This window comes from Pelecanus crispus, chromosome 6, assembly GCF_030463565.1.
Source record: "Pelecanus crispus isolate bPelCri1 chromosome 6, bPelCri1.pri, whole genome shotgun sequence".
NCBI classification, from domain to species: Eukaryota; Metazoa; Chordata; class Aves; order Pelecaniformes; family Pelecanidae; genus Pelecanus; species Pelecanus crispus.
In genome coordinates, this window is record NC_134648.1 from 54,790,509 (window position 1) to 54,814,592 (window position 24,084).

Sequence of the window (24,084 nt, forward strand, 5' to 3'; positions counted from 1 at the left end):
AAATTTTTCATGAAACACACTTTAGGTGCTGATGTACCATTTTTGCTTTAGTCCTTGGTAAGTATTTAAAGATTTACTTTACAGTCAATATATCCTCTTGTCTTCAGCCAATAGTTCTTTGACATACATCCAACTGCTAGGTGCTCTTCACAGCACAGGATTTTTTACTTAAGCAATAAATTCCTAGCTGTGTTTATTTCTAGAGAATGTTAACGAAAAGATTACATGCTTTTTTTCTTCTTTTTTTTTAACCAAAAAAATAATCTATCTGTGTAGTCCCTCTTTAATTTACCTCCTTTGCATTGTCACCAAATTTCTGTGCTTGCACCCAACTTCCTGGTCATTGTGCTTTAGCTTCCTAAGTTTGAGCTTGAAACCTTTTTGGTATCCCTAGCACGTTTCTAGGAAAAGACTGATGTTTTTCATTTCATGGCTCTTACTGTTTGGCTGTCATGGCTTCCAGGACCGATCCTGATCCCACAAGACACTCTGCCAGCGTAAACACTGCCCTTCCCAGAGCTGCAGCCCCAGGGAGCTCTGATGTGTGGTTTACCTCTCCAGGACCACACGTTGAAGCACATCCCACACAAACTCTTCAAATACTCAAAATCAACCATGGCTTTCTCTGAAAAGCAGAAGAAATATTCAAACTGAGCTGAAATGCCTGTTTGCTAAGATGGACTGGACCACTATATTTCCAGTATCCCTCATTTTCTAATTTAGACTTCCTTCCTCATAGCTATCACACCTTCTCTTCTAGACAAACATGGCTCTTTCTGCTCCCCAGAAAGTCCCATTTTCTGGGGACTTGAAGACCTTTCTTCTGCTGACAGCCTTTGGCTCCCTTTTTAAAACAGTTCTGTTTGTTCCTTTGCAGGACCTATCATCACACATTTTTCCCTCCCTGAGAAGGAAAGGAATTAAACTGCTTATTTTCTGTCTTTAGACCTTTCTTGGTATCTTCATCAGCTACCCAGAATTTGGTTATTGAAGTGAAGTTGTTCTTTGTTTTATTCTGTTTATTTACTCCAGAGAGGAGGTGGTATGTGTCAGCCCTCAGCTGAGTTGCTACATATCAGGACAGACAATTTCATACAATTGCAAACTTATCTTTGAACTCACTTATCTTGCTTTGCACAGAGTCCTCAAATCATCATTGGATGTCATGTAGCTTTTTCATTCATTCCTCAGAATCAGCTGTCAGGTTTTAAGAAGCTGAATGATCTCAGGCAAGCTTATACAATCCTAGGGAAAGACAAGAGTAGCACACATCAGTATATATGGTTCTCAGTCTATAGTATTCTTTTGCTTTCCATAGTTTGTTTCTGCAGTGTATCTGCTCTCATCACAAAAAATAATGTCAAAACTTCACTTCCTGAGATGTGAGTAGCAATTTCCAGGAATTTCACATCAATAGCAGCAGGCAAAACCCCAATTTCTAGACAAGATAAAATGCTAGCAAAAGTAACCATTCTATTTTTAGCATTTATGCTTCTATCTACTAACATATTTTTGTTATAAATAGGTAGCTCCAAATGAACCCCAGGGCTGTGGATCAAATTTTACCTCACTCTTATTGCTGCAAAACCAATATAATTCCATTTATCTTAATAGGTTTATGTCTAATTTGTAGAATATGGTTTGTATCAAGGCCAAAATCTGATTGCCCAGTGAATTTCTCTGGTATGCCGTCATGTACAAAGGGTACAGAAATCTGGCTAAAACTACTGTCTAATTACTACTTGGTCAACTGGATTTTCCTGCCTACTGGAAATAAAAGTAATGAGCAACTAAATTCAAGCATTTAACATGATTTTAAGAAACATATTTTCAGCCTCAACTGATTAGTTCCTATTTGATTAACTCCCTCTGACTTTCATCCTGCTGAAATGGAAGGGTGTTTCTTGCAAGGACAGGAAGGAGATGGCAAGGACAATTTATATGGAAATGCATCAATAAGGAAGGGGCTGCAAATGTGAAAGGAACAGCTAATAATTCAGAATTCCCCTTGGTGTACAGATTAACACAGAGCAAATATTTGCTAATGTCAAAGCTTCCTGTTGAATTGAAAGATTTCACTAGCTTCTTCTCTTACTTGCTGTCAATAAGTTTTTCAGGAAGGGTTTGCACATGCATATATTTGTATTGACCCATGCTCTGTCTTCCTGTTTAATTCACTTATCTTTCCCATGGCATTGATGTTTCTATTAAATTAAATCTGGGAAGCATGATTTACTTTATGTTCTTTATCTAGAATATAAGAACTCTTTGGGTGTGAGACCTTATGGGCAGTGGTGAGAAATGAGGTAGGAATGTCAAATGTGTTGTTTGTCTTTATACAGTCTTTTAGGTAGGAATCCTTGGATTAGGTCTTGTTTACAAGAGATGAGGAAATGCATTTTTGTAAGTTATGGAAAACAACACAAACATTTTGCAGTTTGCAAACTTTCCCTTCCTTGTGTTGTCACTTGAAGAGAAAGCAGCAATGGGTTGCTCAGGCTGGGGCTGCACTCAAACGCAGCAGTTTTCAAACAGAAGGACAAATTATCCTCCCTGGGAGGTGGAAGGTAATGTGGAAATAGGGATGTCTAGAAAGCAGCTCCTAAAAACAATTCATCACTTTAACTCCATCAATCAGTGACGGCTACCCAGACAGCAAGGGGAAAGACCACTCTTGTTCTGAACTCTTGTTGGAGAAATGTTTTGGTGAATCCATATAATGGTTTGAACCAAGGAAAAAATTTGCATGGGCAAATAGATAACAAACAGCAAAAGGGACTAAAAGCGAAAGGCAGCATGCAGCCAGGAGAGCAATTGATCAACTACATGAAAAACAGAAGCTGTGATTTATTATTGTTTCTTCTCTTTATCCTCAATAGCTCAACTTTTAAAGCCTTTCAGGAACTACACACTGGCAGTCCTGCAGAAGTCAATATATTTTTCACGCTCCATTGGTGGTCATGTCTGACAGAGGTGTTTAAAAGGACACTCTGAGTATGAAATAAATTATATGAAGATCATCTCAAATGCCATATTACCATAGTTTGGAAGGGAGTTGCTTTTATCAAACAGCTGTAAAACAGTACATATTATTACCTCATTAAATAATTTTTGTTTGTATTATTTAACATTTTTATAATCTGTGTAACCAATATGTCTTCACTAGTGCACAATATTTTGCATTTATACAGAAAGCCTTTTTAAAGGTGATGTATCATTCCTCAGATGAAGTGGGAATTTTGAAGCAGTGAGTGTTATTTTTTACAAGCAGCCAAAAAGCACTTACTAAAACAGTAGGCAGATATAACTTGGTTTCCAAGCCAGGAGACTTCCACTGTAACCACCAGCACAAACACACTTAAAAAGAAAAGTGTTTCAGACAAGGAGGTTCAGTAATAGGCAGCTATGGCGGCAGGTCACCAAACACAGTTTGAACTTTTGAGTGAAATTTTAGCTGTTTTCTCTAAGTAACCCAGTCCTTAGGTCTGAAAGACAAGAGTTGCTGAAGAACCCAAGCTCTTCAAAACCTTTTAAGAAGACAACACATATACCAAAAATTTTAAACAGAGAGGGGACTTATTTAATAACTTGTGAAGCAATTTTTAAAAGCTTTTGCTTCATCAATCACAGAAACAAAACAAAGCTTACCATCTAGGATGTGGAAGCGTTTTCTGATCCACAGCAGCATTTGCTAAGAAGCATTTTGTTGGAGTTTGAAAATTTTTAACACAAAATTTGTCAAATGCCTGTCACATATGTACTGACATTTCCCTACAAATTTTCTGAGAGCATGGAAAGAGTCTATGAGGACAGTTTGCCCTGTCTGTAACTCATTTTCAAAGGCAGATCATTTGAGGCTTCTTCCTATAATCAAAGGCATCTTTGAAAGAGTTGTGAACAGACGTTTACTGCTGAACTGTTCATCATGAATGATATCTTAAGCAAGAGATTGAGACCTGAATATAGGCATAATGTTTAAAAACCAGTTCTTGTTTCTGACTGAAAAACTACTTAGCCCCCAAAAAGACAGGGATTAAAATGTTCCAGCTGAGAAGAAAAGGCCATTTAAAAGTGCTTCTTAATTAATTACTTTGGATGATCCAATAGATACAAGAGTTCTGGGGAAGCCTTTCAACTCTGCATTATTATATATATGAAAGAAAACCCAGAGATCATAAGGTTAGACTTCATTCCTGTGATGCTCCTTACACAGTGGATTATTAGCTAATAGTTTCGTATTATCTGTTGATTTTATTCATTGGGATTATCCAATGTCTTCAGTAAAAATGAATACAGATTTAAACTGGTTGTTTCTGTACATAATCAAGTAACAACCACTTAGAGAGGATTTTTTTTTAATATCCTACTGCATTGCCTCCCCATGTAAAGAATAAATAATAAATACATTAGCAGACTGCATGCAAACTCTTACGGCAAACTGCATTGCATCTTTAAACAAACACAACCCTGACATGATCATCATTCAGAAAAGAGCAGAGCAGACACATCTCCATTTGCTTCAGCAAAGTTGCTCTAGTGCACTAGGATTTTAAAACCCAAAGACTCCAGATCATAAAAATGGAGACCTATTGCTAATTAGAGGCTGGGCACATCCTCCACCTGTGCTGCCTGGAACCAGTGTGTTTGGTGGGAATATTCAGTGCATTCTTTCAACGTTATAGCTCTTTTGAGAAGGGAAACCATGTAAAAACCAACATCTCCAAAGTAGCCAAGAATATAGAGCATCACTTTGCCCAATCTTTTGACTAACGTGAAGGATCTGGGCTGAGAGGATGCTGACACCCCATTTTTCCTGAATTCTTTAAGCTGTCATACCTGCCATTAAGGAAAGTCTTAAGAGGATGCCTGGGCAAAAGAGAGAACTTCCCGGATAAAATAAAACCTTTTAGCACTGGGTGGTTTTACCCTTTGAGTCTAAAGGGTGTGCCAGTTCCATACTGGTTGTGCTCCAGTTTATTGTTTGGCAGACCAGCATTGAGTACAAGTAGATAATTTCCCTCCTAGCATTACAGAAGCTGATCAGGAATCCTGTTTGACAATTTTATTCCTGGGAATTGCATAAATTATAAGGTTTTAAATGGAATATTGCCATTCCTTTTCTGAAATTTTCTGTGGCATGTACTGCTTGTGCAAAGACTGATGCTTAACTTCAGCATCAGTACTTCACCTAACAATTTTCTCTTGGTTTATTTTGTAAATATATCTGGTGACACAAACCAGCAGAAGTGGACAATAGGAAACAGGATTTAAGAAATAAGTAAAACTCATTGCCAAAGTGAAAAAATAGAGTTTCCGAGTTACCTGGGCAACAACCAGGTCTTTTTCAAGACAAGTTTACTAACTGACATGGAAATGGAAAGCAATATGACTTTCAATAAGCTCATCTGCTCAGTTAGTGAAGATCTAACCAAACATGGTAAACTACAGGCTGCACCCACACCAGGATTTGGGAAGGAGGTGAAGGTATTGCTAGGCCTTCCTCACTGATAAATACTGCATGGGTTATACAGTAATGGCATGCAGATGTTCAAGCAGCTGGACCAGTTACTGGCAGTACAATTCCTGAGGTAGTTCTCTAAGCTAGGTGTCAGGTTTTTTGAAAGCTATGTCTTCAGTAGAAAGTCTGCTACAACATCTTCAGCTTTAAACGTTGTGCTGTCAGTTGTGAAGCTTGTAAGTGGATGTTGAAAAGATCCTGATATTCAAAACCACAATACGAGGTCAGAAGATTAGAAGAAGAGAACATGAATCAGCTATAACATGCATATGAAGCAGCTGCCATTGCTGGCCAATGGTTATCTGAATGTATTCAGATCTTCTGTCTGATGACACCTTACCATCGCTGTTACATGGGTGATTAATAGATCTTACATGAAATAAATACCCAAATAAAAATTGGGTAGCAGGGTGTCTTACTGTCCTTGGATTCATCCACCAATGCACATTCACATAGATGGATGGGGTTTAGATTGCTGTTCACTCGTCAGGACATCTTCATTCCTCTTTCCTTGAAACATATATACTGTTCCAGAATAGTCATTAAATGTTCAAGTAAGAGTGGATTTTATGTTATATTTTGCACTGGATACTTAAAACACCTCTTACTCGTGGACAGCATTGGATGCTTTTTTTTTTACCTCCACTGGAAGGATTTATCATTTGAATATACTTAGAGCTTGTTATTCCAGTGCTCCTGTTGAAGAGGACTTTTAGTGGTGTATTTTGTAAAAGTTAAATCATAAAGCCATAAACATGTCAAGATTAGCTACAAACATGTTTTAGCAAGCCCAGACATGCATCTCGAAGGAACGTCATTGTCATGTTTCTAAGTAAAACATCGCTCTTGGGACTGCAAGACAGCAGGTGGCTTTTTTTACTTTTTTGTTAGTTTTGCTTTAACCACTTCTAAGAAAACATTCATTGTAACACCTCTTAAAGCAAAACTTTATTTGAAGTCAAACTTTAAAATCACATCTTTAAAATATAAAAAAAAATTATATACTGAACAAAAAGTATTTTAGCCAATTTTCACTTTCTAGGAAGCCAGAGAAGAAGGGACAGTGGTGTTTTTTGGTCGAATCCAGTCTGTGTGATACAGATTTTCAGGTGTCCCCAGAGATCCTGGAGGGCAGCAACACTCAGCATCAAAACATTGCACTACTAGTTCACCCATAGTTTTCATTAAAGTATCAGCGCCCCAGGAGCTCTAATAGCCTCGGTGAAACTGAGTGTGTTGGAATAATTACTAATCAATTTTTGGTCTACAGATCCTTTTTGTTATTTCACAAAATATTTTTGTACTGGACCAGCTAACTTGGTTGTTCAGCATTTTAATGTTAGTACATCTACAAATCATACTGCCTGATGTGCAGAGAGCAGGACTGGTCATCATCCAGATAGGTAAGAAGAGAAGCAGTCCCTGCAGTAGGTATTGTGTTGGGTTTTTTTTTTTTAAATATTTGCAATGGCACAGTACTTTGACAGCAAGCCAAAGTTGCTGTGGAGGACTTGGAGTAGTGCAGCGTGAACCTCCCTGTCCTATTTTACATATATGTCATTTTTTACATGAATGTTTGGACCGGTACAATCATATGAGTAGGCTGGATCATTGGCCTTAGGCTTGTCTTACAGACATATGCCACTAGACCTGTCACTAAAAGAGCATCTCTGGCTTCACAAGAAGGGACACGTGCATTACATTTAGGACATCCATGAGCGAGGAACTTAGCAAGTCCTTGCCTTTTGAAAAAAACAGACACTTCAACACCAAAACTATATGCCTTGTCATCGTGCATCCGCACAAGCCAGCACACTGTTTCGGCAATGACTTACTCTTTTCTCCAAGCCAAAATTCACTGTGCTCTCTACTGCTGTCACATTTCTTTGATTGTTTTTTTTCTTCTCTATGGTGTCCTAAGTTTGTCTTGACATTTTTGCACCTAGTAGCAATAAGGCTTCTTTTGTAGATGATGTATTCTTTGGAGTAGCCTGACATTATTCAGGTTGAGTAACCTGATCTAGTGAAAGATGTCCCTGCCCATGGCAGGAGGATTGTATGAGATGATCTTTAAAGGTCCCTTCATACCCAAACCATTCTGTGATTCTATGATTACTTCACAAACTCAGGTTTTATTCCCAAGTGCCCATCTATCCGCCCCTCCCAGCACAAGTTTTTGCTTTCAAAATGTCAAAAAGGGTGAGAAATAGCCTTTGCCCCCTTCATAACTCCTACTTTTGAGATATAGATTAATGGATAAGAAATTCAAAGTTGATAAAATGGGTGTTCAAATTCATCATCATATGCTCATCGCAAGCGCTCACAAAATTGTCAGTTCTCCATACCAGTTCTCTAGTGATAAATATTCACTGAAATCTCTGATAATGTTTGCCATCAGCATTGTCTACTAGCTTTTGTAATTTTAATCACAATATTAATATCTGCTTCCTCTTTTTACAGAATATTTCAAAAACATTACAACATACCATACCAACAGCCTTTTCTATATCATGTGAGCTCATGGTCCTTCCTTTGCATTTGCAGTCCCTGCAGAACCTGCTTGGGAACTGAATTTTTTGTCTTTATTCTTAGCTTTTTGGGGCTGTCTGTCAGTCTCCAAGGAACTAAAGCAGTTTTCATGCTGTCTTTTATGCTATGCTCCTTCGATCTGTCCTTCAGTTTGATGTATCCAAGCACCAGGCTAACCTAATTTTCTGGGTGAGGTTTTCTGTTCCTTGGAGCTAGCAATGCTGAGGCCCTTGGCACGTGGTGGTTCTGGTAGTCATGGCTCTCAACCTTCCTCCCTGCCATCAAGATAAGGCTTCAAATTGGTTAGGAAAATGTAATCACACACAAACACACATGCACATATACTATTTCTTCATGTTACCAAAAATTATCTTTCCTTATCTGTGTCCAGCTTCCTGTAAAGCTGGAGATTTTTTTTCTTTTCTGTACTTTTTTGAGCTTAACACTCGCAGCCAAGGTCTTTCTGCTTTAGTCGAACTGCAAGTGACACTGCTGCATAAAACTGCTCTGACTGTGTTGGTATTTTAAGCCAGGGAAGAGCTTTAATTTTACAAAATCCCCTTCACTAAAATGCCACTACCAGCATTTCCCCAGGCTCATGTTACCAAAAGGATACAAACAGACACCACATTTTCTCACTTGCTTTTTTCCACTGGGGGAAACCAAAAACCTGTCTTACTTCCCGTAGTTCTACCCCTAAATGAGAAGAAACACTAAAGCTCTACTCCAGAGGAAGCTGTATTAATACATCTTGGACTGAAAAAGGAAATCAGAGAAGCTGCAGACATATGTACCTTTCCTACAGTATTACATGAAAAATGCCCTCCAGGAGACAGAGAAACACTTTTTTCCTCCAAGAAAAATAAGATATCTTATGTATCCATGCCAAGAATAAAATTCACAATAAGCAAGTTTAAACTAACCTTTGAAAACTCTGAAAATATGGGTAGTTTTGTACTATTTAAAAGGAAAATTTTAGTGTAGATGAGCCTATAGCTTAATTAGTACACAACATTATGTTCCTATTCCTTAATAGCTGAAGTTACTATGTTTACACAGACTGACTGACTGAAAACAAACCCTTGAAACAGTGTTAATTACATTCACGATTCAGATAAAGTATGATCCTGCCAAGATGAATTATGGCTTGAAGTTACTGCTTATTGTTACTAAGGTAGACTATTCAACAGAAAAAAGGTTTATATACATATATATGTATTCATCATATGCATGCTTATCTGACGCAGATATAGGTATTTTTTCAGTTTTGCATATATATGAATCCATTCACGTTTTCTTAAGTTCCTTCTGCTGTAAGGAACTGAGACAAAGAAATATTTTTTCAGTCACACTTCAGGATCTTTAGGTCTGGTTTTGATTCTTCAACACATCACAGACACTTCATATACACGGTGTATACACTATATACCTGTCTTCTGAACATATTCTTCTGGGATCAGTAAAAGAAGGCAAATATTTTAAAGCATTTTTTCCTATAAATATGTCTTTAAAGGCCTTCTCTTGGTGCTAAATGTTAACTGAACATACATCACAAATCAGACTGTTACTGCATTTCTCAATGATCTTAAATCCAAAAGCGTATGCCTTTGGCTTTCAAATTGAAAATATTTCTGTTGTGATTAAAATTTTGATTTATTTTTATGGTGTTTTTTAACAGGAATGGAACTGGTGATACTGCTATTTTTTACTGTATCACATAAACTGCCTCCTCAGCCATGGCATTTTTTAACTATGGAAAAGATCAGTTCGTTCTACCATATTTCCTTATTGTTCCTTCGATTCATTTGTATATCTTGGAGTTGAGGATATTGCATATTATAATTTTAAGGAAAACCAGTTAGTGTTAAATAATCTGCTGACCCACTGGGAGGGGTCTAACACTTTGCTGTAGTATGAACTTGAGTCACACTTATTTACCACAGTTTTGCCAATCTCTGCGAGGCATGTTGGCATCCACCCCAGGGGGAGGACTTAGGCGATGCACTGGGTTAGTGGCAGGGTCAGATGAGTCCCCTGGTTTTGGTGCAGTCGGGCTGGACGAACAGGCACACCCTCCCCTTGAGGCACAGGCTGGGCATCCCTCCAGCACATAGCAATCTAATAATTTTTAGTTTATTTACTTTGAACAAAAGAAACACTACTGCTTTAGTATCTTTCTTTTATTGAGACATCAAACAGAACTTTATTTTTTTATTGTAAAATGTAGGGCTTTCATTTATCCAAAAAGGAATAGCAAAAATTGACTATAGCAAGACTCATACAGTGGCTTTAGGGCTGCAACCTCTGCCAGAGGCCTGAGACGGGGGGGCAGGAGCACTAACAGCTTCACTCACTGAATTACGGTTGATGCTACTTGTCCACAGAACTAACATTCATCATTATTACAGTATCCATACCAAGGTATCAGCTGCTAGGCACATTTCGGCACAGAGTTCCAGCTTGTCTTGGGGCCATGCACGAGCAGGTTTGCACCCAAAGAGGGCTCTGAGCCCCGCCGAAGCTGGGCTTGGTGTCTCCATTGGGGCCAGACATTTCTATGGAGGAGAGAGGTGGACGCTGGTGTCTGCAGCACATTTGCAAACAGCTGCAGGGACTGAACCCTTACCGCCTTCCCAAGGGCTGGGAAGTATTAGTATAGATGTAACCAAGCACTTGAACAATCCTGCAGCCCCAGCAGAGTTAGTGATATTATTCTGCCTTTTAGAGCCTGCCAAACTATTGATGGCTGGCTTTGATGGGTGCTCAAGATGGACCAGATGTGGTGTTGCACCCATATATAGGGCTTGAGTACCTTTTCATATGACATATTAAAATTAATTAAATATTAAGAACAAATGTGTTAATAAAATTTAGATTACTTAATGTTTTTATGTTTTAAGGCTAAATAAAAACTACACAAGCCTTTAAATGACTGTTCAATAAGTCACAAAAGAGTTTGAAAATAATAATGTGTTTTCAAAACTGAGCCCTGTTCTATCCCATAATAATGATCCCCTATAGGGATGATGGAAAAGCACTGGGCATAGCACCTCAGGCTTCAAAAACTACATAAAAATTATAAAGGGAAACCAGAAGGTAGACGTCAAATATTTATACATGGAATTTATGATAGCACAGAAGCTGTAACACGGCTGTGTACATTTCTTACACAAGACCTGGAATGAACCTTAAATAAAATACAGCCTTAATTATATAAAGCAGAATGGCAAAGTTTCCATAAATTATAAGAAAAACTTACAATAATGAAAATTACAGAGGCTCTGTCTCACAAAGAGTCATGTATTATCTAAGGGCTACACAGACATTATAACGGATGTATCAACAGACCCATAAAGATGTTGTCTATTAAAACTGAGTTTTTATTATATTTTTCATCCAATGTCATCCCTTTAGCTTTTTTTTTAACTACAACTTTTAGATTTCTTAACATTGGAAGCTTTTCTTAAGCTAGGTTTCTGTTCAAGACAGAACATGCTGTTTATATATGCGAAATGGGAGAAGAAGGGCCATAGAACATGGTGCTAATAACGCCAAGTTCACAGGTTCAATCCCTGCTCACTGCAGGGGGGTTGGGCTCGATGATCTCTCAAGGTCCCTTCCAACCCAAAGCATTCTATGATTCTATGATTCTATGATAACAGGTATCCTGCTCTCCAGACTAGTTTTAAGAGTGACTTGCTGTGAGCTGAACTTCGCTGTGTTAAATACAGACCTTACCTCACATACACTAAAACAAAACCAGCCTTTCTTATGCTTTCTGAAAACAAATCCATGAAAGCCCCAGATTTTGCTATTTCTACCCTCGAAGTCCCATTCACACAATTGGCATGATGCTAACCTACATCTGTGTTACAGGATTGGGTTCTCAGGAGGCTTTTCTCAGAGGCAAAGAAATGTTATGCACAATCGTTCACAAAAGTCTTTTATACACCCACAGCGGCACAGACTGAGCATGGGACTCATGCAGTCAGAGCAGCATCTCCCTCCTGTCCTTCAGCCTCAGTGAAACAGTGGTGAGATTGCTGTCTGCCAGGTTTGAGAACTCTCCAAACAAGTTAGAGTGGGAAAAAAAATCTGAATATCTATGAGAAAGTGTAGATTGTACTTGGGTGACTATATTTATTGTTTCATCAAAACATCTTATATCATTAGTTTCAACATCAATATTGCCCTTTAGGAATGGACTTAACCCTGCTATGAGCTCTGCAGAAGGTTACATCTCTCTCAGCCTGCCTGAGCATGACATTGCGGGTGCAGACCAGCGCAGAAGGAAGCAGCAGCATTGGCACTCAAGGCAGGGTCCCAGGTCACCAAGCAGCGTAGCAGTATATCTGCGGATATGACTCAGCTCTAATAGCCCTGGAGACATTTGCAGCTTTTACAGCTCCACAGAGTGCTCAGGATGCCTGGGTGGGAGGTGCAGAGCTAGCTCTGGCAGGCAGATCTGGAAACAGAAGAGCATATAGCACAAAGGAGCGCTGTTATAGCCACACATCCCCTGCCTTCCTGGGCAGGCTGAGCCCTTTTCCACCATGTAGCCATCTGCATGAGAAAATAGCATTGCCAATAAGATAAATGCTACCACACACCAGGCTGTCCCTGATAAAATATTATTTTGTCAAATAATTGTTGCAGTAATGGGGAGTTTCAGGATGCGGCTAGCTCATTCTCCCCTCATAGTCAGAGATACCGAAATGAATGGTTCTGACAACATGATGTTGCAGATGACACCAAATTGGGTGAGAGTGTTGATCTGCTCAGGCGTAGGAAGGTCCTGCAGAGGGATCTGGACAGGCTGGACCGATGGGCAGAGGTCAACTGTATGAGGTTCAACAAGGCCAAGTGCCGGGCCCTGCACTTGGGTCACAACAACCCCATGCAGCGCTACAGGCTTGGGGAAGAGTGGCTGGAAAGCTGCCTGGCCGAAAAGGACCTGGGGGTGTTGGTCGACAGCCAGCTGAACATGAGCCAGCAGTGTGCCCAGGTGGCCAAGAGGGCCAACAGCATCCTGGCTTCTATCAGGAATAGTGTGGCCAGCAGGAGCAGGGAGATGATTGTGCTCCTGTACTTGGCGCTGGTGAGGCCGCACCTGGAATACTGTGTCCAGTTTTGGGCCCCTCACTGCAAGAAAGACATTGAGGTGCTGGAGCGTGTTCAGAGAAGGTCAACAAGGCTGGTGAAGGGTCTGGAGCACAGGTCTTATGAGGAGCGGCTGAGGGAACTGGGACTGTTTAGCCTGGAGAAGAGGAGGCTGAGGGGAGACCTTATCGCTCTCTACAACTACCTGAAAGGAGGTTGTAGTGGGGTGGGTGTTGGTCCCTTCTCCCAAGTAGTTAACAATAGGAGAGGAAATGGGCTCAAGCTGTGCCAGGGGATGTTTAGATTGGATATGAGGAAAAATTTCTTCATGGGAAGAGTAGTCAAGTGTTGGAACAGGCTGCCCAGAGAGGTGGTGGAGTCACCATCCCTGGAAGTGTTCAAAAAATGGGTAGACGTGGCACTTTGGGACATGGTTTAGTGGACATGGTGGTGTTGGGTTGATGGTTGGAGTGATGATCTTAGAGATCCTTTCCAACCTTAATGATTCCTAGTTTTGCTTTCATTAAAAAATAATCCAGCCACCAAGCCAGGAAACATGAAATCCATTATTACTCTACCCTTAACTGGTTTAGTGGTGGACTTGGTAATGTTAGGTTAATGGTTGGGCTTGTTGATGTTAAAGGTCTTTTCCAACCTAAACAATTCTGTGATTCTATGATTCTAACATGTTGGAACGTATGTGTCACCAGGCAGCCACACAGTGCAGATGCCGAGCTGCCACTGATGGGAAATGAGAGAGGGGTGTGTGTGAGCATGTGTGTGATTTTCCGCATACACTTAGCAAAATGAATCACACTAGACCTGTTTTTCATACCAGAAATTGGACCCAAGTCCAAGTTTACTGCTGTCAGGTAGATGTGACAGCACTATGCCTGCTTCCATGGACATCTCTTCTCACAGAGTGAAAGTCTTCACAGAAATGTGTCTTTTTCTTCTCTTCCTGGGAAGGACTTGATATCTTTGCTCCTTTCCAGAACAGGACTCTGTTACAAGCTTGCTGATGTAGCAGTGTCATAAGGGGAGTGATATGACATGATTTGAGAGTGCTTTAGCTCTTCCTACAAGAGTTCCTATGGGTAACAATTACTCCAGCAGAACTAGAATTTTTCTAGGACTACTTACTCTGCTCCGACAGCACCAGAATAGGCTACTGTGGCAGACGTGAATTTTGCCAAATTATTAGTGTCTGCACACTGTAGGAACAGTGTGTAGTACAGGACATTTTCTCAGTAAAGTCTTTGAAGTACAGCTTCTCTTACAGTTGTTTCTTCTGCCTCTCTTTTAGAAGCCCAAAGTGTCCTTACGTAGATAGTTCAGTGCAGAATGTGTCTGAGGGAAGGAAGGTCAGCATCTTTGCAGGTATCTAAGACTTTCTGTACTTCTCTTTCCTAATTACTATTTTCTTGATGATCTTTTCACTGCAGTTGAAAGTCTTGGTCCTATTTAGCTTGGTTCACACCTGTCAAGGTCCTCAATCATTTTTCAGTGACTGTTCCACTGGTGAAATTAATCATTTCCCCAGTGAGTCATGACCAAAGTAGAACTGATAGAGAAAAACAAGGAAAAGAGTTAATCAAATAAACAGAAAATGCACTAGGAATATAGCCACAGCATCACAGACAGAGCTCTGATCATAGGCTAAGCTGGAAAGCTGTTTCATGATGATATTTATATTTCTAGCATCACAGTGATTCATTATTGTTGCTATAGTGTTACCCCCTCTTTCTACCCACTTCTTCTTTGTTGGAAAGGCAGGAGCAGCAAACTGCACACATTTAAAAAGGAAATGAAACCTCTCAGAAAAGAGAGATATTTTGCAGAACTATAGAAAGACCCAATCTCACGATTCAAAATTAACTTTAAAATCTATATGTCTCGTCCTAGTCTTCCTACACACACGTTATATTCAGCGCTCCAGGCTTCATTCATGAGGGATTAGGACTGATGAACTGTTTCTCACACATTTTCACGGCATCAAGCATACCAGGAAATGAAAACTGAAGGTGTAATTAATGTAACCCGTGAATGTCAGGACATCCAGAATTAAAACACGTGCCAAACTGCGTACCACCAGGCAGAGAGAGATGAGTGTGGGTAATGATCCAGGAGAAACACTTACAGCAATTGGTAGCACTGGAACAGTTTACAACAGAAAAGATGAAATGACCTAATATTGGCCTGGAGTAGGCAGCTGGATTCCCTGAGGCTCTGTGTTGTGCCCTTTGGCCTCCTAAGGACATGCCAGGACGTGGGTGGCACAAGTCCACTTGGCTGTGTCAGGGGAACAGGATTTGATGGGGCAGGGGTCCCTGGCAGAGCAAGAATGGCTGGGTGGGACGGCTGCACAGCCTCCTCTCGGTGGTCTGGCTTTTGCAGGCTGGTGCTTGTTTTAATTCAGCTTTTCTAGATTTTTAGGGGCTGATAAAACAGAGTATTGAGGAAAGAAAATAGAGAAAATAGGTTTTTTTGTAGAGTTGATTAATTGTAGAAAGTTGATGCCCATTTCCTCTTGTTAGATTTCAATATAAACGTGTTACTGTTAGATTGAGATCAATATTTGCTTAATGTTAGTCAATATTTACCTTCTGTCAGAGGATTCTGCTTTGAGAGAACTTCCTGTTGGACCTCAGTCCTTCTTACCAAACTGACTATTGATAAGAATTACAGCTGCTTGCTTTTCTTTGGTCATACTCAGTAGTTCCTTCAGGAAATCATGAAGCATGATTATATTATACTATTGACGTGCTTACACTTTTTAATTGGTCTTTGGTATAAGTAACCTATATTCATTTGGCATATGCATACAATATAACCTGAGCACACAGGTGGATTTTAGAGCATTTTGCAGTAACAATCTGCAAGATAGAAGTTTTGCTGCCAAGACAAAATTGCTTTGCGTAGCAGGTGTGCAGTGCTTTAGAAAATTTTTACTGACTCTACTCGGTGTTTAAACTCTTTTCAACTTCTGAAAATGTAGCTCAGAGAAATTCAGAATTAGTATGAATATTCAACAAACAAACCTGAATCCTTGCTTAAGCAGCATGTGGAAAAAACCTCACAATACTTGAAGGAAAATTGAAATTACAAGGGACGTAGTTGCTCAATTCAGTTGAATATTAGGAAAGATAATACCAGGTTGTAGTAATCAATGGATCTTGTGTTTTCAAATAATCTCCAAGTGTCATCCACTGCTTTTATTTCCTCTTTTATATGATTTCATAATTTTATTCTGGATTTACTTCCCAGTCTGACAGTTTAACTTCTTGCTCTTTCACTGTTATGCTGTGTGGATCAGACTGCTGCTCTAATTGCTCACTAAGTCATTTTCCTTCTCTGTATTTGACTGTTGGTTTCTCCTCTACTTCTCCTATTTGAGTAATCTCTTTCAAACTGCTAGGACTGAAGTTTTTCATGCAGGACTTCTTATATAAGAACGTAAACATGAAACTGCTGCTTAATTAAGTGTGGTTTATAGCCTAAAGTCAGTTTTGGCACATGGAGAAGAAATGACAGGAAATGTAACAAAAATTTGTAGAAAAGGGGGCAAAAATGTTCCTGGAAACCATTGGCCAGTAAGTCTGTCTTCCATAGAGGCGTGTTAGGAAAGTTTAAACAAGAATATGATTAGTCAGGACATTCAAAAATGTGATACAGCTTTTGCAGAGGGAACTTGTTGCACAAAAATAACAGTGTACCTGAACATTCAAAAAGCCTTTTCACAAACATCCTCATCAAAGCGTCTGAAGAAATAAAACTCAAATGGGATGAAAAGCAGAGCCCTATCATTGATAAATAACTGTTAAAAAAGGAAAGAAGAAAAGTCTAGGTATCAATATTCAGTATTCAAAATGGAGCACATTAACAACACGGTCTCTGAGGCTCTTTGCTGACATCTACACATTTCAACGGTCAGAAACAATGTAAGAAAAGATATAAATAAATAGGTAACATTTCCTTAGGACAGAGAATTATTCAGGATAGTCAACTATAAACCTGACTGTAATGAACTGTAGAAGAATCTCATATTACTGAATAACTAAGTAAAAAAATAGATGAAATTCAGTGGTGACAAATACAAAGTAATGCACATGGAAAAAGATAGATGCAATTACAGCCAGACACTGAATTGCTCCAAGACAGCCATCACCGGTTGAGCAAGGGAGTTAAGACTTGCTGTGGGTAGGTTGCTGAAAATACCAGTTCAGTGGTCAATAGCAATTAAAAAGGTAAACAGGAATTCCTATGAAAAAGGAGCAAAGCACAACACATCAGTATGCCCTGCATTAATTCAAAGTACTTTTGCAGTGCAAATACTGTATATATTTCTGGTCCTGCTCCCTTATCTTGGCAAGACTCTATTAAGGTAGAAAAGAAACAAGAAAGGTAATACAGCTGGTTAGAAATATGTCTTAGCAGACTGAAAACTAGAGACTAAATGTTATAGAATTCCTCAGACTGGGAAAGAAGTGAGAAAGAAGGAAATCATAGAAGTCTATGAAATCAGAAGGGTGAAGGGTGAAGGGAGAATGTGCATGGCAAATGATGATCGCTACAGCTAACTGCAAAAAGTGGGAAGCCTGAAATGAATTGTCAGGCAGCAGGGTAGACAAAGACTTCTTTTCCACAAAGCATAATTACATTGGGGAACTTACTGCCTCAGGTTTAATGGAGACCAGCAGTATAAATTATTTGAAAAATGATTTGACAAGGTTGATGATCGAATTATTAAACGTGATGTCCTTCAAGCCTCTAAACTGCTGATTTCTGCGAGCTGGGAGGATATCCCAGGGGAAGATCACTCTGTTCGTATTTTCTTCCCTATTCACACTTTCTTATTTTTTTTTACTGTCAAAGACAGCGATCTGACCCAGTATGGAGATTCTGTGTCCTTGCAGCTTGGTCCTGCTCACCTGAAGTCTCTAATCCCAGGGCAGCTGACACCCCTCAGCTGGCACATAGAACATGGATGATGACCACCTCTTGCAGTAGGTGGAAAGGAAAAACATGGCAATTGCTTCTAAACCCATCATTTTTGCTGTAAGAAAAGCCAAGCGACTAGGAAGGCTTAGTTACACAAGTGTAGTATGTATTTTGATGGTGGATTTGACAATGACAATACCAAGAGCTACATTTTCTTATAAACACGACTTGCAGCTATGAAAGATATGTAGGTCCAGTTTGTGAATAAACCTGATCTTATAATTACAGTGGAGAAATACTTGCATGCAACACTCTTAGCTATCTCAAGAAGACAGCAAAAATGAACTCGCAAGTCTATATGTACAGTCTTTCTGCTAGTGTTTGCAGGAATCATTGAAGTTATAAGTACTCTGCCTTTGGTTAACATTTTAAGGGACTGGAAATGAAAAGTCTGCTGTTTGTAAGGCTCTACTCTCTGTTATGAAGAGAGGGCAGCTCAGGGGCAGTTCTGCATGTACCAGTCATGGGCATGGAAATGGGGGGTGCTGGCCCAGTTTTGGGGTACCCCAACAGGGAACAGGGGAAGCACAATTCTCCTGGGATGGTGCAGGGACTGGAGAAAGACACCAGGCAGAACGATAGGTGTCCTACCATTGTGCCAAGACTTCAAACCGACAAATTTCAGCTGCAGAATTAAATATTTTTGATTAAAAATGGTGCCTCAATCAAGCATATCAATAGTAATTCAGATACCTTGTGGCCTGTTCCTCTCTGGTTCAGTTTGTCAGGTAGGCAGCATCTCACGTGGCATGTCAGAGAAACCCTCAGCTGCTATGGAGAGACCTGCCAGGCATTTTTTTCACATTACGCTTTTGCAAAAAAAATTAAATGCTGCAATAGTTCAGTTTTTAAATGCTGCAGTAGCACCCCAGACTTCATTATCCTTTTCCATAATGGAAGGAAAAAAAGGCATTTTACAAGCAAAGTAGGGAATCCACTTTTTTTAGTCCCTTGCCCTGTAGAGTATCTGAAGCAGAAGAGAGGGGATAAATACTGTTTTTGCTAGTGTCTCATCAATCTTCTGGAAAATATACGGTGAGGCACTAATGCTGTGTCTTGGTGGGGGAACACAGGTGCACTTTGTGGCTGTCAGGACTGGGTGCATGACCCAGGTTCACGTGGAGATGTCACCCGGCTCTGCACCAGCCTTCATTCACGTCTCTCCACACAAAAGAGCCACTGCAAACCCTGACCAGGTCCAGGATGCAGAGGGGACGTATGGGGAGATATGTCCAGGACTTATGGAGATACCTGCCCCCAGGACAGGCATTACTGTGCGAAGCGTTGTCTCTGCTTTCAGAGAGAGCAGCTTACAGCTCCTCTGATGCCCGAGCAACGTGTATGATCCCAGCATGCAGACAACAGGCTTATTTTGGTGTCCTTAGGTTAGAGGGGAGAGTTTTGGTGTGAGAGCTGTCACTCACCTCATGAAAGAGTTGACTTATCCATAGGTCCTCTGTGTTTGCACAGCACAAGATCATCAGTGATTTTACTAACGCAAGAGCAAATCCTATTGCCATACCTGCTTGTCCATGAATGAGCCACATTTTTCCTTACAAAAATTTGGGGGAAAAAAGAGGCAGATCCCACCAAGGATAACAATTTACTTCCAGCTAACGTTTGCAGGGCTGTTGTATGAAAAGCTTTTTTGAAAGAATTCACTTTTTAGTAGAGATTAATGAGCAGTGCATTTCTAGTTTGATGGCCAGCAGGAAAAAACAGGAAAAAAACTTAACCTGAAGTTGTATAGGAACAGATTTTTTTTAGGTCTTTCAGAAGTTGAAAATATCATATAATGAAATTTTGATAGGTTTGATTTGATCATTAGTGAAATGTTGTGTTCCATCTTAAGATTATGAAACTTAAAAATCTGAAAGATTTTTCAAAGTATTTTTTTCCATTCTTTTTACTTTCAACTGATTTTTTTTTTAACCAAAACGTGACTGATATTTTGAAACAAAAAGTTTTATCACAAAAATGCCAAAAAAGAACATTTAGTTTCATTTCAACTGTTTCAGCCTGTTTCAATTTTGCCCCCCTGAATTTCTTGGCTGAAACAATTCACCAAATTTACTTGGATTTATGAATATTTCAAACACTCCAAGAGTCCATTTGTAGAAAAATGTACTTACTGTCAAACAAGTCCTACTCTATAATACAGCATCCCAAATGAGTCCTGAGTGTAATACTGTGATGGTCAAAGTTAACCAGGCGTAGTGTGGCCCAGTACATGGAAATACAAGGCATCTCAAGAACTGAAATTATTTCTGGAACTAAAAGTTTATAGCTCATTTTTGACAAATGATCTTTGAAGGAAAATACTTGTTAAATTAATATCTTTATACTGCTTTTAGGTTTTCCATTTTAGTGCTTCTGTGGAAATATTAGTATTGATTGCTACATATTGAGATTTATAAATAGAAAAATGAACAAAAAATTACATTTACTCCAGGAGGTCAAAACAGTGCCCCTGCTGAAGCGGAGGAGCTGACAAGGGGCAGAGTCACAGTCAGAGCCTCACTGCCTCTCTGGCTCAATGTTTTGCATCTTTTGGTATTTATAGTTCACCATGCATTTCCCGTCGTGCCTGTTTGGGTGCCTTTGTAAAGCCTTTGCTAGTGGGTTTTTACACAGGCAGAGCTGAGCTCTGGATAAAAATCCAGTTGACTAAACGAACGAACTTGAGGAGCTCAGGCTCTAGCTGTGATGCCGGTGGCAGGATCCCAAGAGGGGCTGTGAGAAGCAGCCTGAAGGCATAACGCCACACGGGAGTTGTGAGGTTGAACTACATTTGTCTTCCCAGAGCATTTGCTTTATGCTGTGAGAGATGCATGCTGGTCCCCACTGCCCTTCACCCTGTGCCAGAGGCTCCCCACCTTTCCACCCCTGCCCAGCCTGCAGCCGCTTCTCTTCTTCAAAGAGCAGGGTGGGCCAGGGACGCAGCAGCCCCCACCTCCCTGCCTGCCAGCTGCTTTGGGCAGGTCCTACCAGCTGCAGAGGAGTTCCCTTCATCCATCAGTCTTTACGTGTCTGTCCACAGGGTGGAGGTCATGACTTGCATATAAGCCAGCCTACACAGAAAATAAGCATCAAAACTAGAATTATAGAGGGATCAGGTCATGGAGCAGAAGGGGAAGGTAGAAAGCGAGTGGAAATATTTGTGCGCCAAGGGGAACAATGGCGAAAAGTTCTTGTCACAAAGAACATTTTGTCTATGTGGTTTGTCTTGTGGTGCTGCTCCCCATGGCACAGAGCTGCAGGCCAGCTCTCTCTAGCACACAAATTTGATGAGGAGGCTTGTGCTTCCTCATCCTCTGGATGCTGTGGTTTGCCTGAAGATGCGGAGACCCTTGAGAGCCCACACCTGGGGCTGCTGTTCAGAGGGGGTCATGCCGGAGGGGTGAAGGTGAGGGCTGTCACTTAACTGTGTGAGGCAGGAGCAGTGTTAGAGAGGAATCTGAGCTGCCAGCAGCTTTCCAGTGAAGTGAAGATGAGTGCAATTCAGCACTGCTGGAAACATGATGTCTTCACGCTGCAGCTGTGTCTTCCAAGCACAAGTGTATCGCACTGAATACGATTTCCTTTACTTCCCAGACCCTAATGTCTTTATTTCATAATTAACATCTCACAATTACAAAGAGAGGGAAACAAATAAAAGTGTCTCTTGTCCAACATGATTTTTCTGTCCTCTCAACAAGATTATTTTGGCTTAATTGATCAGATATGTAATCCCTTATTCATCTTAATAAAACAGGAGCAAAGTTATTTATCATGAGTATTACTCAAACTTGCTCAGTGATGTTCTGGACATTTTATTTTTTAGTAATATCTTACTACAGCAAAATTGTCTTATCAATAGCTGTAACCAAAACAAAATTACTATTTGCAGGCTTTAGGAAGGGAGGAATTTGAGAGACGACTGAAGCGCCTCTGACCTGAGAAATCCCATGACAGGGAATGGGACCAGAGGAGGCTTTCGTTAAGACTCACGTATATATTTGAGCTGTGCAGTGGGGCACAAAGAAATAGAAAAACTTCAGCAATGCTGATTTAAAAGAGGGCTGATAAGGGGTGACCAACACCAGCGTGAGATGCAGGGCAGCTCCAACGCCTGCTGGGGACCCCCATGAGGGGCTGCTTCCCCTGTCAGGGGCTGCCTCCTCCGGTGTGTGCTCCCAGCCTGGGCTTCCTCAGCTGGGCTGTGGTGAGTGCTCGGTGCTGGCTGATGTGCCACCCACACCTACAGCAGCAGCTAAGTGAGGCTTAGAAAGATTTCACCTTGGGTTACAAAGATTTGGTGGGGACAGACCCCTGCGAGGTAAGAGCCATATCTGGATCAGACCGATGTTTTAGAGCAACATAAGAGAGAAGGAAGTGGGTGCGATAACCCTGAAGCCTGGAAGTGATCCAAGGCACAAAGGGGGATGGAGCAAGCCTAGCAACCAGACCAAAATTCAGACCTTCACTAAACTCTCTTTTCTTTCCAGTGTGTTTTCTTCCACTTTTTGTTTAATTCTTATTCTGGACGAAATGCTGACATGAATTTTCTTCCCCTTACTGCTGAGACAAGGTCAAGCACAAGTAGGTAAAAGTTTGGGAGAGTGTCCTCACTTTTTTCCAGAGCTGAGGTGTGCCACAGGGATTTCCTGCCAGTTCTTTCTGTGACAAAACTCCTGACATGGTAACTACAGGTTTATTTTTTTCTACTGTTCGATTTTGTCTTCCAGGGTTTGGCATGACGACCCCAGCCACCGTTGGAGGCAAAATCTTTCTGATATTTTACGGCCTTATAGGATGTGCAGGGACCATTTTGTTCTTCAACCTGTTCCTGGAGCGCTTGATCACTGTCATAGCCTACGTCATGAAGTCCTGCCATGAAAGACAGCTGAGGAGGAAAGGGGTCCTCCCTCACAATGGCCGGCGGGGCTCAGGGACCTCTGAGGTGGACAGCCTGGCAGGCTGGAAGCCCTCCGTGTACTATGTCATGCTGATTTTATGTGTAGCATCGCTCATCATTTCCTGCTGTGCCTCTGCAATGTACACACCAATTGAAGGGTGGAGTTACTTTGACTCACTTTACTTCTGCTTTGTGGCCTTCAGCACCATTGGTTTCGGTGACCTGGTCAGTAGCCAGAACATCAAGTATGAGAGCCAAGGCCTTTACCGCTTTGGCAATTTTGTCTTCATACTCATGGGAGTGTGCTGCATCTATTCCTTATTTAATGTGATCTCTATTGTCATCAAACAATCCATAAACTGGATATTAAAGAAGCTGGACTGCAGGTGCTGCCACAGATGCCAAAGAAAATTACTTCGTTCACGGAGGAACGTGGTAATGCCGGGAAACGTGCGCAGCCGGAGAAACATCTCTGTTGAGACTGATGTTGTCAATGAGAGCGACACAGATGGACGCCGGCAGTCAGGCGAGATGATCTCCATGAAAGACTTCCTGGCCTCCAATAAAGTCTCGCTGGCCATCATGCAGAAACAGCTGTCGGAAACTGCTAACGGCTATCCGAGGCAAATGAGCTCTAATTCAAAGCAAAATGGATTCTCTGGTGGGGTTGGAGCCCTAGCAATTATGAATAACAGACTGGCAGAGACAAGTGTGGATAGGTAAAATAATAAGAGTAATAACAGTGAAACTGTGTGAATCATTTCAACAAGTACAGAAACAAGGTGAATCAGGTGGAAACAGCTAGGGACATAGTGTTGCCAGAGAGTAGAATGGATGTGAATGGCATACCTCCTGTTGGAAGACCTCTGACGCTTTTCTGGGGCTGTCACGTAATGTCTTTGCTCTTTGAATTGCACCAGTCTCAGCCTTCCTTCTTCCCCTTCCTTCTGTTCCTCAAACAGGTCACTGCAGGAGAAATTTAATTTAGCCTTCAGATCAATTTTCCATGTCCTGTTCTCCATTTATGTGAAATACGGAT

At 40.7% G+C, this 24,084-nt stretch overlaps 1 protein-coding gene across 1 annotated transcript in view; it reads left to right on the top strand.

The window, feature by feature from the left end:
• KCNK13 (potassium two pore domain channel subfamily K member 13) overlaps positions 1-23,768 on the top strand; it is a 72,945-nt gene extending 49,177 nt beyond the window's left edge. Inside the window, exon 2 of the mRNA XM_075712976.1 lies at positions 22,876-23,768. Within this exon, the coding sequence (XP_075569091.1) occupies positions 22,876-23,768 (893 nt within the window). The remainder of the gene's footprint in view (positions 1-22,875) is intronic.
• Positions 23,769-24,084: the final 316 nt, after the last annotated feature.